We start from the raw sequence: 15,879 nt of genomic DNA, 5'->3' as shown, positions 1-15,879 counted from the left end.
CAGTAGTCACTTTAGAACAAAGCATCAAGAGAGTGAGACCAGCAATTCTTGCATGCATGAAATATTGCGCATTGTGTAATAGTCCTGCTACACAACTGAATATGTGCTACTTATAATACAGTGTTTTGTTCAGAACTGAAGTATTATAACGTACTATAAAGTTTACTAACTGGCTAATGACATGATCTAGTGGGTTGTCTGCTGTCATCTTTAACGTATGTGTTCGTAATTTCAGGAGCAGGGGAGGAATTGTGTTTCAAAGCTATTGTGCTAATTGGTTAGCATTTAGGCAGATCACATACTGCATCTTTAAATTGTATATACACACACTACTTAAAATAATGGAAGAAGCATAGATAACATTTATTTTACAGACATGTATAGTGCACAAATATTTCTCTCTCAACTAAATGCTACTATTTGAACTGTCCTTTCAACAAAGAAATTGATTATTTAATTTAAATTAATTCATTATGATTTCTGTAGAATCGTGACACCAAAAACTGGAGTAACGATGCTGAAAATTTAGGTCTGCATCACAAAAATAAAAGCAAAATTAGATTTAAATTAGATAAAACAGCCATATTTCACATTATTATTTTGATAATAATAATAATAATAATTATTATTATTATTATTATTATTATTATTATTATTATTATTATTATTAGGTATTATAATGACTGCACAAAGCAGCCTTAACCCCTTTTTAGAAAAACTATATCAACCATTTGAAATCAACCATTGACATTGATTACAATTGTATTTTTTATTTATTTATATTTAGGTAATAAAAGTTCAGTCATGTAATAACACATTTTTTTTTAAATGAGTGCACTATAAAGGGTTAAAGGATCTCTCTTCATATTATTTTGTCCTCCTACTCACCGAGGCATGGCTGTACCGCTGAAATTTAACTTCTTTATGGCTTCCACATATTGTGTCAACTCAACGTAGTCGATAAGCCACTTTACAACTTCATCCACCGTCCAGTTGTACACTGAGAAAACAGAGAAACAAAGGCAGAATCAGGCCAGCTGTCATTACCATAACATTACCACACATCAAAATTCATCCATCAAAACAAGCTGTTAAACACGAGTGACCAAAAGTGGGTGGTTTTGACTTAAAATGAGTATCCTAATGGAGAATTTCATTTTAGTAAGAATCGTGACAGTTTTTGAAAAACAAATGATTACATCAGGGGACTGCTGTGAATAGAGAAGTGTACCAATATACCATTTTAAAGGAGCTTCTCTTTCATGCTCAATTCACACAGTCTTGATTGTTGACAGATGATTTGAAGCAGACTGAAAGACTGCACACTTTCTGGCCTTCTCAATGAATGTTTAAACGATTGTGCAATAAGTGTGAGGTAGGATTTAATGTCTGGTGTTTATTAAAGAAGACTGTTTTTAATTTTTGCTAACTGGGTGTGCATGTTCATCAAGTTGAAATAAAACGTTCTCTCTCATTACATTTTTTTTCATTAAGCAATGTTTTTATCAAATGTGGTGAAACTTTCTCTACAGAAGTGTTTATTTTTGGTTTTAAATATGCAAGATTTTATTGTCAAATGTTACATGTTGTCATAGGAAAAGCTAAACTAGCGACCTATATGAGTAGTAGGAAAAAAATTATTAGAATTATAGAATAAAATGTGGTTGAGCTTTTTCATAGCATGCTACAAGCAAGAATCTTAAGATATTTTAATTTTTATAAGTTTGTGTATTATAGTTTAGTTAAAAATTAAATTCTATCCATCCAACCATCCCTCTATTAATCATCTATCTATTCCTGCATCTATTTATTCATCCATCCATCCATACTTCTTTCTATATATCTATCCCACTATCCATCCATCGATCCATTCATACATCTATCCATCCATTCCTCTATCCATCCATCCATAAATCCATTCATTCTTCCATCCATACATCCACCCATCAATTTATCCATCCCTTTATCCATCTATATATCCATTTATTCATCCATCCCTCTATCCTCCTATCCTTCCATGCCTCTACCCATCCATCCATCCATCCATCCCTCCCTCTAATTTTCTATCCCTCTCTCCATCCGTCTATCCATATATCTATCCCCTTATCCATCCATCCATCCATCCATCCATATATCTATCAATTAATCCATTGATCCATCTATACATCCATCCATCTATACATCCATCCATCCATATATCTATCAAACAATCCATTGATCCATCTATACATCCATCCATCGCTCCCTCTATCCATCCACATATCCATCCATCCATATCCATTCATTCTTCCATCCATCTATCCACTAATCAATTTATCCACCCCTCTATCTACCTATATATCCATTTATTCATCCATCTCTCTATCCTTCCATTCTTCCATCCCTCTATCCACACATCCTTCTATCCATCCATCCAGCTATCTATCCTTCCATCTATCTTTATTTATCCCTCTATCAATCCATTGCTCTATTTTTCTATCCCTCTATCTATCCATCTATCAGTCCATATATCCATCCCATTATCCATCCATCCATATATCTATCCCACAATCCATTGATCCATCGATACATCCATCCACCTATATATATCCATTCATCCCTGTATTTATCCATCGATATATCCATATATCCAAATATCCATTCATCCATCCATCCATATATCGATCCATCTATCTATCTATCTATCCATCTATCCATAGATCCTTTTATCTATGATAAAAGTGCTGGATAAAATTGTCAGCTTCTCTGGATTCACTAGGTTTGAGTTTGAGTAAAATATTAATGTTGCCTTATTTTATAAAGGTCTGATAACAAATAACAAAAAAGTTTCAACTGAAACCATTGGCAGTTTAGAAAAAACATGTCACATTTTGTCATTTTTTGAATATCTTGAAGAAAATCATAAGAAAAAATCACGTATTTGGCTTCAACAAAAACAAATTTGAAAAAAGCAAAAACGCAGACTTTGTTACCAGCCATGCCACAATGTTAATACAACCTCAAAATACTCAAAAAGGATCACAGGTTCTTTGCAAATAATCAGCCATCACTGAGAATGTCACAGCAACTGATCAAAAATGCCCATGATGAAACAAATCTGAAACGATTCCTAAAACTGCTACTAAAGCATGGCCCAAATCACATCTTGCCTTTCAAATCTGATTGAAAAGGGTAAAAATCACCAGAAATAAAACATACAGGGCAGAGTGCCAGCTGGCATGTTAACGGTCCACTAAAAGCACACATTCATTTTACTGTAGTAGAGATGTCACACTGGAATAAATAACTTAGATATAAGCTGTCACACCACCTTTGAAAAAAGCAAACACTGACAGGTCCCAAAGAAAACACTGTAAAGGTATACATCTCTCTCTCTCCTCTGACCCTGGCACAAATCTCTGTTGTGTGTGTGTGTGTGTGTGTGTGTGTGTGTGTGTGTGTGTGTGTGTGTGTGTGTGTGTGTGTGTGTGTGTGTGTGTGTGTTTGCTCGACTAGGACAGATCAGCTTTCATAGCCTTGGCTCTTCAGCTGTGCTTTAAGGAAGAGCTGCAATGCAGGATAAAACAGACCAGAGAGAGAAATTAAGGAGAGAGAGACTATCTGAATACCAGACAAACACTGTGGAGGATTTATGGTCAGATCTGCTGATAAAATGTCAAAATGTGCAGTAAACAACCAAACAACATGTATGATGTAATCATGCCATCCCGTAATGTAATATTCTAGGGCTGCACAATGTATAGTCTCAGCATCGATATCACAATGTGTGACTCTGTAATGGTCATATCGCAGGACCTGCAATGTTGAATTGGGATTATAATATTAACTAGAAATCAGACCAGAACACGTGGAGTTTAACCCTAATAGACAAAGATTTTTTTAAGATCTGTGGCTGTGTAAACAAATGGTAAATGTAAACCATTAAGGCATTAACAAAGCCATTAAAAACCATTAAAGCTTTAACAAAGATTAATTTGAAGTGGATCAAAAAAGTAGATCGAAATTGACAAACGAGACAAAAAAGGGCGTTTTAAAATAGAGCAACTTTGACAAAAGGTTTTGATCCACTTCAAATCTCGACTACTATATTTAACGTCAAAAAAAAAAAAAAAAAATACTAATACTACTAATACTTCCCTTCTTAGACTTTACAGACCTGAAACTTGCTTATAGCACTTATTCATTGTTGCTCTTGGTTGTGTAAATTGCTTCCTTGTCCTCATTTGCAAGTCGCTTTGGATAAAAGCGTCTGCTAAATGACTAAATGTAAATGTAAATGTATATGTTCCATTATCTACCTGGTTAGACTTTGCATAAAGCTATAAAGCTGTGTTTATTTCCTTTGATCTTTGTTATATTGTATTCGTTTATGCTTGTAAAGTATAATTTTATGTTGTTGCACTTCCTATCAATGTAAAATGATAAATTCTTCCCAAATATTTATTTTAAAAGCACCCATGATGCAAAATCAATTTTTGGAAGCTATTTGGACAGAACTGTGCAGGGTATAGTGTGTCCACAATCATATTGGAGCAATATAAACAGAACAAATCTCTTTATTAAAATTTCCTGTTGTTAAAATAGAACTCAATGCCCAGTGATTTTGAGGCCCACCGCTGATGTAACAGAGCAATTTTCCCCACCCACCAAAATGATTGACAGGTGCTTAATAACATGACTTGGTAGTAACGTGTATAAACATGTGCACAGAAAAGGATTTGCAAAGAAACTTGGGTTAAAAGATCTGTTCCAACTCTCTGTGATCAGCTGCACCTCACAAATGAGTTTTAAGTGTATACATTTTTTAAAATAGTGCATGTTTGTTATAAAGTGAAGACTATTTACTATAGTCACAGTGTCAGTACAAAAATATATGAGGAGTAACAATATATGAGAGCCTAAACAGTGCGACATTAAACGTGTGTGTGTGTGTGTGTGTGCGTGTACTGCAAGCTTTGTAATGGCATTTGTGTGCCACTCATCTTTTCAGAAAGGTTTAATTAAACTCCACCACGAATACATCAAATTAACGTATTTGGTATTTTTGATTAATAAGCTGGATTTCTGCTTCATCCGTCTGTCTCTGTCACTGACTGCTGTTTATCTGATTTAACGATTGAGATGCAGACACACACACGTGGAAATGGTGGGCAGTGGAGAACCCGCTTATTTGCATTTAAATGCACAGGCTACAAAAACAGCTACACTTTGCTCAGTCCCCAAAATGGCCCTATTCTGCATTATATAACAAATAATCTGATGAATATTTTGCACAGAAACTTGATAGACACATTTTGGAGACACCAAAGATTTATCTTGAAAAATAGGGAAAATAGGAGCCCTTTAAATCATATTGTGAAATAACATTCATCCATATTGCAATATATAAAAATCGCAGAACTAAATATTGTATTGGCATTTTTTTTTCCCAATATCACACAGCACTATAAATATTAATTTCCAAGTTTTGCAGCATCCCAATTTGCCTACTTACATTAAGTTCTAAAAATATAGTAGGTAAGAGTTTAATGTGGCCATTACCGCCGAGTAATGTACCGCCGCCGCTCTAAAGGAGAAAGAACATGTTTTTTTAGGTACAACAGCAGTTTGCGAAGCCGCAAGGTGGCACAAAGGGACGGGATGCAAACGGACAGAAATAGCCTATACATTAGCTGTAAATACTCTGCTACCTGTAAATAAAGATAAACAATGAAACAAAGCATGCTAATTCCTTTATTAATCATTAAAAAGACAACTAGGCTACATTATTTAAAGGAATAAAGAATAACAAATAGCTTTTGGGGTGAAGTGCTTTAAAACGAGTCCGCTATATGCTTCAGCACCAAAACAGGAGTTGCTGTACTTGATAGAGTGAAGAAAAAAATATATACTTTTGTGCGTAACAGAAGATTATGCAAGCTTTGGGACATACAACTTCCTCATTAACAAACTGTTATGTTGCTTAATCATGAGCCCAGTCAATCTCATCATCTACATGACTTTCATATATCATTTCCTTCCATATTGGCGCAGCAGCAGAAGGTTAATCTGCCAATTGAGAGTCTTTCATGCTAAGAAATCTCCACAGGTGTTTGCATAATTGTGCATTTAGAAGTTAATGACCCAACAAGTGATAAGTGAACATTGTTGTTGCAGATGAAATGTAACAAGGAGAGTGTGAAATAAATAGATTCAAGGTTAGATATTAATTAAGAATCATTTGAACAGCTTTAACAAAGCTTCTCCGCTTAACTGTTGGTCTTAAACGTTTACGTGTGTAGTTTGTTGACATGATTGTAGTTCTAAACAAATTCACATGCAGCGAGCAATGTATTGAGGGCAATATTTGCAGTTAGAGTACACACTGATCTGCACATTGAATTTCTACTAGAAATGGTAGACTATCTGGGTAAGTTTGGAATACTCATTTCAGCATACTATTATTTGGGACATAACAATTCTATTATTGAATGCTATTTAGGATAGATAGTTTGCAAATTGGGACATGGCATGTAACTTCAAAGCTAAAAGTAATCAATGGAAAAGGAAAGCTCTCAATGAAATGCTCGTAATTATGAAAAAAAAGGCTCTAAATGACATTATTTTTAATTTTACATTTAATTTTTGGAGCTTTATAGAATAAACCAATATTGTTATTTCAATCCAACACATACTCTGTAAACCCAGTACATTTAAAGTAGTCTCTAAATTGATTTTTGAATGACTAGTGCTGAGTTTTTTTATAAGTTCTCACATTGGTTTCAGCCATTGACTTTAACAACAACAGATATGGGAAGCACTTTCTTCTCTTTGGAACTTGGTGGTCAGTTTATTGAGATGTACAACCTTTATACCAATACTCTTATTAGATAACTTGCAGTATCAACAAAGCCGTGATACAATTTTGCCCTCAATCAACCATGAGCAATGCACTGTATATTGTGAAATAAGTTTTGGCAAGGCTTCATTTACTCCTGTGAAGGCAAAAGACTTTAGTGTTGTGGAGCAGATCTGGAGTTTATCTGGATTTGAAGGAGGTGATGAAACTGTGAAAGCAACTCAATAAGTGTTCACACTCATGCTGTTAAGAGGCTCATTGACTCTATCTGTTTACATGATACATGTCCTACAAAAAAAAAGACCATATACTAGTAGCATTATGATTTTATCATGTCTAACAGTATCATGTGACAACTGGAGTATTGCTGGTGAAAATTTGGCTTTTAATCGCAGGAATAAATGACATTTTAAAATGTATTATATGAAATTGTGTTTCGATTGCATTTTTGATTAAATAAACTGAAAAGTTTAAGATTTGTTTTATTATCATTATTTAATTAGCAAAATGGTATATTTATATAATAGTATATTGTATATAATCATGTAGTTTTTAATTAAAATTTTTAAAAAATACTTCCTTTCTACAGTAATGCTGTAAATGGCTGACTTAATCTCTTCTGTCTATATCATTAAATCAGTATGGCATATGATAATAACTATAATAATACTGTAAATAATGGTAACACTATTTTTATAGTCCATTTGACTAGTAGTAGACTGTCTGCTTAAAGTCTGTTGATACTGCTCCATCAACAGACATTTAACTGACTATAAGAAACTTTGCAAGAAGCATGAGTTCATGTCAACTTACACTAACCCTAACCTAACAGTCTACTTGTAATCTAATGAGAATTAGTTAGCATGTAGATGCAATGTAACTTAAATTCAACAAACGAGCCATGTAAAGTGTGACCTAAATAATTTATAACATTATAAGATTGGGTTAGTAATTTTTAATTCCACTAAATGATAATAATTTAATTTAAATTACATTTTTTTACCCAATGGCTGGCTTTCTCCATATTTGATGCAATATTGGGCTAACATTGTGTAAATTCCCAAAAAACAAGGAAGATTACAGTTTTATGACTTCATTGCAAACAAATATTTACAAATCGAGTGGTTCCTCAATAATCGTGAGAGTTGCGTTCTAGAAATAGCCCGCAATAGGTGAAACCCGCTTAGTTTTTTTTTTTTTTTACAACTATTACAAATGTTTTAGAGCTGTAAAACCCCTCACTACACTCTTTTCTCAGATAGGCATTAACATTTTCACACTTTTCTCTCTTGTTTGAACACCGTAACTTCTACCTTCCTTTAGCATGTCCAGAAGTCAAATTTTTTTAACAATGCTTAGCATCTTTCTCTGACTTCTGGGTGCTACCGTGGATGCCTTTGACGACGCAGAAGGTTTCATCGACATTGTGGGGTTTCTTTGAGAGAAAACTTACAAACATACAGGACAGCGCTTCAGAGGCACACTGATTGCGTTCAAAGATTTATGTCAATTTGGCAAACTGTATTGTCAATACTACTAACACATTTACAATTTAATAATAAACATATATATCCAACCTAAAATGGAAAGAAAAATCATATATAATGAAAATTTTTTACAATACATACATGAATAAACGCATTGTTCTGCCTGATTTGATCTGCTTGTATATTTTGAGGTGAACTGTAAAGTCTGGACATAAAACAAATATGACTCTGATGTAGAAAAGTCATAAAAATAGGTACAACACATTAAACGGCGCATGTAAGAGAGCATGACCTACAGACGTTTGAAGCGAATGACTTATTTGCTCACCTTCTGAACTCTTCCAGGCGTTCCACAGGTCTTCCACACTGATGAACTGATCATCTCCGTGGAAAGTGTTGTGCTTGCCTTTGGGGTCATGGTAGTTCAGGTCCTCTCTTAAGAACTGCAGAATAACAAGGGGAACAAAAAGAAATCGTTTCCAATTAGCAGCTCAAGGATACCAGTGCATCCAGGAGATAGTGAAGACTGTGAATGTAATCGCTAAACTCTCTGCTAGTCAATAAAGCGTACATTTATTTATTTATTTTTTCTTTTATATATGGAATGTGTTTAAGACTTTCTAACATGCACTGCAAAACGATGAATTAAATTTACTTGAGTAAACTCGTTGACTTAAAAAGTGAGTGAACCCATTGTAACATAAAGTAGGACTGTTAAGTTGATTTAACTTAGTTTTATAATTATGCACATGTAAATGCACGTACAGTATAAATTATTTAGAAATTAAAACACAGTCTTGCAGATGATTTGAATAGTTTGTGTCAGTGTTATTCATGTTAACTGTCGATTGTTTTTTGTTTGTTGTTTGTTAGTCCCATGTGATGTGTATACTGCCTAATCTTGGCCAGGGCAAGATTCTTAATGAATCTTAATGTGTCTTTCCTGGTAAAATAACGGTTATAATAATAATAATAATAATAATAATAATAAAATATGTACTCTGGTACAAAGAAAGATGGTTTGGAAATAAGAATTAAATTTTAAGTCACTACTGTAATTAAAATATATAAATAAAATACAAGTTTACAAAGTGCTATTGAATAAAAGAAAGCCTGGGTAAGTAGGAAGTAAATAAAAAGTATATTATAACTATTAATAAAATATGAAAGAATATAAAAAAAAAAGGATTTTTTTTTTATGTTAAATAAAGCATGACTAGAGATCTTTGGTGATATGTTGGTTATATAGAATACAACTAAATAAAAATAAATAAACAAACAAACACATTAAAAAATAAACTGAAATGTATATAAAACAAATACAATACTAAAAATTATATTTAAAAAATCCATTATCCTTTGGCTTAGTGCCTTATTTATCAAAAGTTGCCACAGCAGAATGAACCGCCAATAAAAGTAAAAAGTTTAATAAAAAAAAACCTATTGCTATTGAATAGGGAAAGCTATAAGATCCTTAAGACAAAATGAGAAATTATAACCTGCAACAAAGGATAATATATTTTGTCGGTCGCCTGGTTTCTAGACTGAATAGCCCCGTCCATAACCCTGAAAACTCACAGGACCGAAAACGAGTTTGTTTGCACATCATGAGCAACTGACCGTAACACAACTCAACGACTGTTTACACAACAGAACATTTACAGAGTCATTGAAATCGTACATGTTAACAATGTTAATAGAGACAAATATCTTAAAATGTAGCAGTGTTGAGAGCTTTGAACATTTAAGGCTCTGTTTGCTCAGACGCAGCAGATGGCAACAACGGTTACAGAACATAACACAACAGAAGGTTATAGTGCAGTTCACAGGATATTCAAGACGGTAAAGAGCTTCAAACTGTGGTTAAACTGCGACCACTGAGAGAGATTTGTCAGAAACATGTACACATTTAGATGGATATCCAATCGCACTTACTTCTAGAAACCCAAAAATATCTGTTATGGTGACCGACACAACAAGACATGTAGAAATGCTTGGCTTTTTTCCAAACAAGATGTCACAACGGCATCACTAAGAAAATCTACAACTTTCAAATAGAAGAACATTTTCAGAAAAGATGAAAATGAGTCAGTTTTCATACCCAGGCCAGGATGTTTTTCTTCATGCCCACTCACAGACAAGCACTGGGCAAGATGTGTGAGAAAAAAAAAAATCCCAGATATAACATAGCATGACTGCAGCAAATGATTCAATTCTGCCATCAAAACTGCAGCAAATGATTCAATTCTGCCATCAAATCTGCATTCTCAAATGTTGGCCTCCCAATTAAATATGGCGATTCTTGGAAATCTGCATTTGTGATTCCATCATCAGATTAGCTTTGAGAAGGCTGGATGCAGCAGGACAGCTCGCCTACACAACATATCGCTCCATTGAAAGGTTGCCAGGAAGGGACAGACCCTGCGCCGCTGCGGGTGCTTCCAAAACGACACCCGACCGACCAACATGCTGAACGTGGCTTTCCTCAGGCGAGCAGCCACCGTATCTACATCTAGTTTTGGATATCGCTCATAAGAGAGAGAAGGTACAAAAGGCAAATGTGTGAATTATTCCTCAGGAACATATTGCTGAAAGAATCAACAAAAATGGCCTGCTGGGATCCTCTATCATCCTCTGCTGGGATGTGTATTTCTTTGCTGTTTTGAGTTGGAACATTGGTGGATACTAATCTAACCCAGGCTCTGTTTGCAAATGTAATTAACTTGCTTAGTTTAATGATCTGATTACAGGTTGGCACTGCAGCCAACATGCTTGATCATTTTCAGCTAATATTAACATGTGTTCAAAAGCATCTTTTGCGACTACTTGTGACTGCATTTTGTCAAAACTACTGTCAAAACTATTTTGTATTAATTTGTTACTCGCTTTATTATTTTTGTGAGCGCTTTGGTTAATTTTTATGGTTTTAAAATGACAAGAACATTTATAATTTAAAAGTTTAAATCATGACATATAATTATAGCCAGACATGTAATAATTTGTTTAATTGAACTTTTAGCCAAAATATTAAATAAATAAATGCACAAAACGTTAAAAAGATTAAAGTGTAGACATTTTATTTTAACTTACTTTTAATTTTTATTTTTGTAATTTATATTTTATTAAGGCCAGACTGTGATCAATTAATATTTTTGATTTTGCTATTATTGAGATTTTGCTCATTATGACCATGAAAAACGATATTAACTTGACTTCTAATGTGAATTTAAAATGCATTTAAAGCTTTCACCTTACATCTCCCAGTAATACGTCTAATAATATTAAATTTAAACGTTTAATTTTATGATCAAAGATCTGTAACTTTAATTATGGGCCAAAATGTATACTGTTTCCCAGAGATGGGTTGCAGCTGGAACGGCATCCGCTGCGTGCTGGATAAGTTGGCGGTTAATTTTGCTGTGGTGACCCCTGATTAATAAAGGGACTAAACCGAAAATAAAATGAACGAATGAATGAATATATACTTTAATGCAATGCAATTGATTGATTATTGAGGTATTTACAAATAACCGTTTCTCGAAAGCTAGAAAAATTACAATTGATAAATTTTAATTTTCACATTTATCATATTAAATAATTTTAATGAATTATTATTAAAATATAAGTTATTTTTACATTGTGATCTTTGACCACAAAACTGTGTATTTTTATTGTAATATTATGCAAAAGATATACAGATTGGGATTACATACAAATAAAAGATAAAGAGGAAAGAGGAGGAAAAACAAAACAAAACAACAAAGAACAAATGAAAAAAAAAAAACAACACAACAACAAAACAGTCTGTGTGTATATTTTTTGCAATAGCAAAAACATATTGTATGGGTTAAAATGATAGATTTTTCTTTAATGGCAAAAAAATCTAATATTAAGATAATGTCCCATAAAGATATTTTACAAATTCCCTCCCGTTAATATATACAAAACGGTTTTGATTAGTAATATGCATTGCTAAGAATTTAATTTGGACCACCTTAAATAGGCAATGTTGTCAGCATTTCATTTTTTTTTACCCCCAGGATCCATACTTTCAAATAGTTGTCTCAACCACATATCATCCTCTCCAACCAAACCACACATCAACAGAAAGCCTATTTATTCAGCTTTTACTTACTAAAATAAATATTAACTCAAACAACAATAACAAGCATGCAATAAATTGCGTACAACAGGTTTTTCAGCATAGCTTTGACAACTTGGAAGCCTTGGAACTTCATGAATTGATTATTTTACAATAGCAGGTATTAAACATTTACCAAAATGCTACAGGCAGGATGTAAACAGACAAGTGTGATTGTTCACCCTTAAGAAAAATAAGTAAACTTGACTGCATCTGTGCTCATTTATCTGTTACAAATTAGCAATGATATGATGCAAAATGAAATTGCACAGCAGCCAATTAAACATTCATTCATTTTCCTTTGCATTAGTCCCTGATTTATTAGGTGTTACCACATTTTAATGAACCGCCAGCTATTCCTGCATGTTTTAAGCAGCGGATACACTTCCAGTCGCAGCCCAATACTGAGAAACAGCAATTAACCAATGCCTGAAAACATCTAAACTGAATGGGGAAAAAATTAAAAATTAACACTCACGGCAGTTCATAAATTTTTAATTTAGTGGCTAATTCATATGAAATCAGAAAAGCTCATTCATACAATTTAGTCTGACTTTTTTATCCCCCAATGACGATTGGGTTTTGGGGTGGTGTTTGGTGCCTTGCCTTCTTTAAAAAATCTAACATTTTCGTATGACTGAACTCGAGTTGTATGTACAAGTTTATACAAATTAGCTACTAAACTGGCCAAATGTAAAATAGTTGCGTTTCCTCATGAGATCAGGCTGGATTTTTAGAGCATTAGCATCATAACTTTCTACTTAACTCATCATTAGTGGTAAATACCTGTGAAACCATTGCTTTATCCCCTTCCAAAAACCTTCTTAGACTGGATCTCAGTGACATCATGATGTGACTTCTGATAACTAATGAGAAAACAAGCACAGACGCGTGTTTCCAAAAGACAAGTCTGACGTCAAATTCTTAGAATATTTGCCGTTGTGTTAACTCAGAACCAGCAGTGCAAAATTCCAGCAGTGTAAAAACCTGATGACTATCTTAACCTGCGCAATGACATGGTTTTGCAATCACTTGTAATCCCTCAATCTTTAATCCCTTATTATTAACATTGAATTTATTTAGTATTAAGTTAAAGAGATCCTCCATGATGTGAAACATACCTAAACTTGCGGTTTTGGCCCCTGCAGGCCACTTAACTCAAAATAGCGTCTGGTTTCCTGTAGAAATGTTTGCTGCATCTTGCAACCACATAAAGAAAGATCAGACCAAGCTTGACACACATTGCTGCATTGTCACAACAGCTAATAAAATACACCATGTACTATTGCTTTAACAAGCTCAGACTATTGGAAAGAGCATTAGACAGAACAAATCTTATTATTTACAGCCATCTTTTTCAGGATGCAAAAAAGATGCAGTCGACTTGAGCACTATAATCTTGAAATGTTAATACTGCAAGTAAAATCCCCATCCATATTAGACATATGTGAAATCATTTCCATAAACAATTGATTCCATTTTTATTTAAAAACAAAATGGAAAAAAAAGGAAAAAAAACTTGTAAAATTTCTGTTTAAATAGTAGATTTACTCATGATTAACCAAACAGAGGGGTTGTGGTTAACCTAGAAACAAATAGTAAACAACCCTGTACACATTATATAATGTTCGTCAAATAATATCATTGATTAAAATGAATTATTTGATATGCATATGCAACAAAAAATCTAATTTATTATTGGTTTTCTCGATTTTCCATTGATATGCATGTGTTTTGACTAAAATGGTCACTGCATTTAATTTTATAACCACTAATAACAGACTTTTAAAATGTAAAATACAACTATCATCATTTCGATCAGGGGTTCCCAAACTTTTCAGCCCGCGACCCCCAAAGTAGCAATGCCAGTGACTCGCAACCCCCAATATCCTCTGAGGTGGTACATACAGAAACCTTGCATGCAATTGCACACACACAGACACGGACACACACACACAAATAGACCCAAATGTGCCAGAAAGTTTAACCTGGTATCTCAATCTGGTAGTTCAACCTACTTCATTTGACGCTATTGCTGTATGTTTAATATATTGTAATCACCCCAGGGGTCGCAATCCAATAGAACTAGTAATTATAAGCTACTATAGTAATTATATAGTATATAGTTACTATAAACAACAATTGCTATATGGCAATTCATATGGTTTATTCATTTTCTTGTCGGCTTAGTCCCTTTATTTATCCGGGGTCGCCAGAGCCGAATGAACCGAAAACTTATCCAGCAAGTTTTTACGCAGCGGATGCCCTTCCAGCCGCAACCCATCTCTGGGAAACATCCACACACACATTCACACACACACTCATACACTACGGACAATTTAGCCTACCCAATTCACCTGTACTGGATGTCTTTGGACGGTGGGGGAAACCGGAGCACAGGGAGGAAACCCACGCGAAGGCAGGGAGAACATGCAAACTCCTCACAGAAACGCCAACTGAGCCGAGGTTCGAACCAGCGACCTTCTTGCTGTGAGGCGACAGCACTACCTACTGCGCCACTGCCTCGCCCTCATATGGTTTAATAAAAATAAACTGCTTTTTGGAAATACCAAAGTGACCCCTCTTCATTGTCTCGTGACTCCTCGGGGGGTCCCGACACCCACTTTGAGAACCACTAATTTAGATGAAATGTGACTAGAAATCAAATCCTAATCTAAATGATAATGACGTTCTTATATTTTCTTACTCTGCACAGTAGAGTCTTGTTCTTGTACATTTGTTTCCCACTTTATGCATGTTTGTTTATGCTTAATTAAGGTCTTGATTTGTAAAAGCTGCTTTAATTTAATGATTTATCTCAGTGTTGACTTTTTCCAATATCACAAGCAGTGACAAGCATCAGGGTATCTATTAGCCTGCTGCAGGTTATTCATTCACGGACATGCTGACTTTATTGTTGACGCCATGAGAAACACAAATGAACTGCATAATCAACTTCCCGGAGTAAGGTTAGAAGAGAACAAAGGTCAATCAAAAGCCTAAATTAACAGATCTTAAAGTAATTCACTGACCCCATCGGTCTCCAAAACATCCACATTCCCATTGTCATCATCGTCCATTTGCTTGTGGATGCTGCGAATGGCCTCGAAACTGAGGATGGCATTCTCATCCTGGCATAACGGCTCATCGATGCGGCAAAGCTCTGTGAAATACATAAAGATACAGTGAGTGAGAAACAAATCAAATGTCTCATTTTAATATGCATCTTGCCATTCAATTCAAACATTAAATCGTAAATGTAATGTAAACATCTGCACAATTCATTTGAATCATCTTTCCTTTTCCGGTCATGCAAATAGGGCTTTGAAAGGTATTGTATCATTTCAACAATTAGTTTTTTAGTCACCCTTTACAGCAGGGGTCACCAATCTCGGTCCTGGAGGGCCAGTGTC

At 34.3% G+C, this 15,879-nt stretch overlaps 1 protein-coding gene across 8 annotated transcripts in view; it reads right to left on the bottom strand.

Annotated features, from left to right (window-relative positions):
- stim1a (stromal interaction molecule 1a) overlaps positions 1-15,879 on the bottom strand; it is a 76,537-nt gene that overhangs the window by 42,538 nt on the left and 18,120 nt on the right. For all 8 annotated transcript variants that reach the window (XR_012390521.1, XR_012390523.1, XR_012390522.1 and 5 more), the window contains exons 3-5: positions 15,499-15,629; positions 8,654-8,768; positions 889-1,000 (exon numbers count right to left, since the gene is read on the bottom strand). Coding sequence is in view for 4 of the 8 variants with exons in the window: in NM_001044799.1 (NP_001038264.1) it covers positions 889-1,000; positions 8,654-8,768; positions 15,499-15,629 (358 nt within the window). In the remaining 4 variants the exon portion in view is untranslated. The remainder of the gene's footprint in view (positions 1-888; positions 1,001-8,653; positions 8,769-15,498; positions 15,630-15,879) is intronic.

This window comes from Danio rerio, chromosome 15 (genome assembly GCF_049306965.1).
Source record: "Danio rerio strain Tuebingen ecotype United States chromosome 15, GRCz12tu, whole genome shotgun sequence".
Classification (NCBI taxonomy): Eukaryota; Metazoa; Chordata; class Actinopteri; order Cypriniformes; family Danionidae; genus Danio; species Danio rerio.
This window is presented reverse-complemented; position numbering and strand designations above follow the sequence as displayed.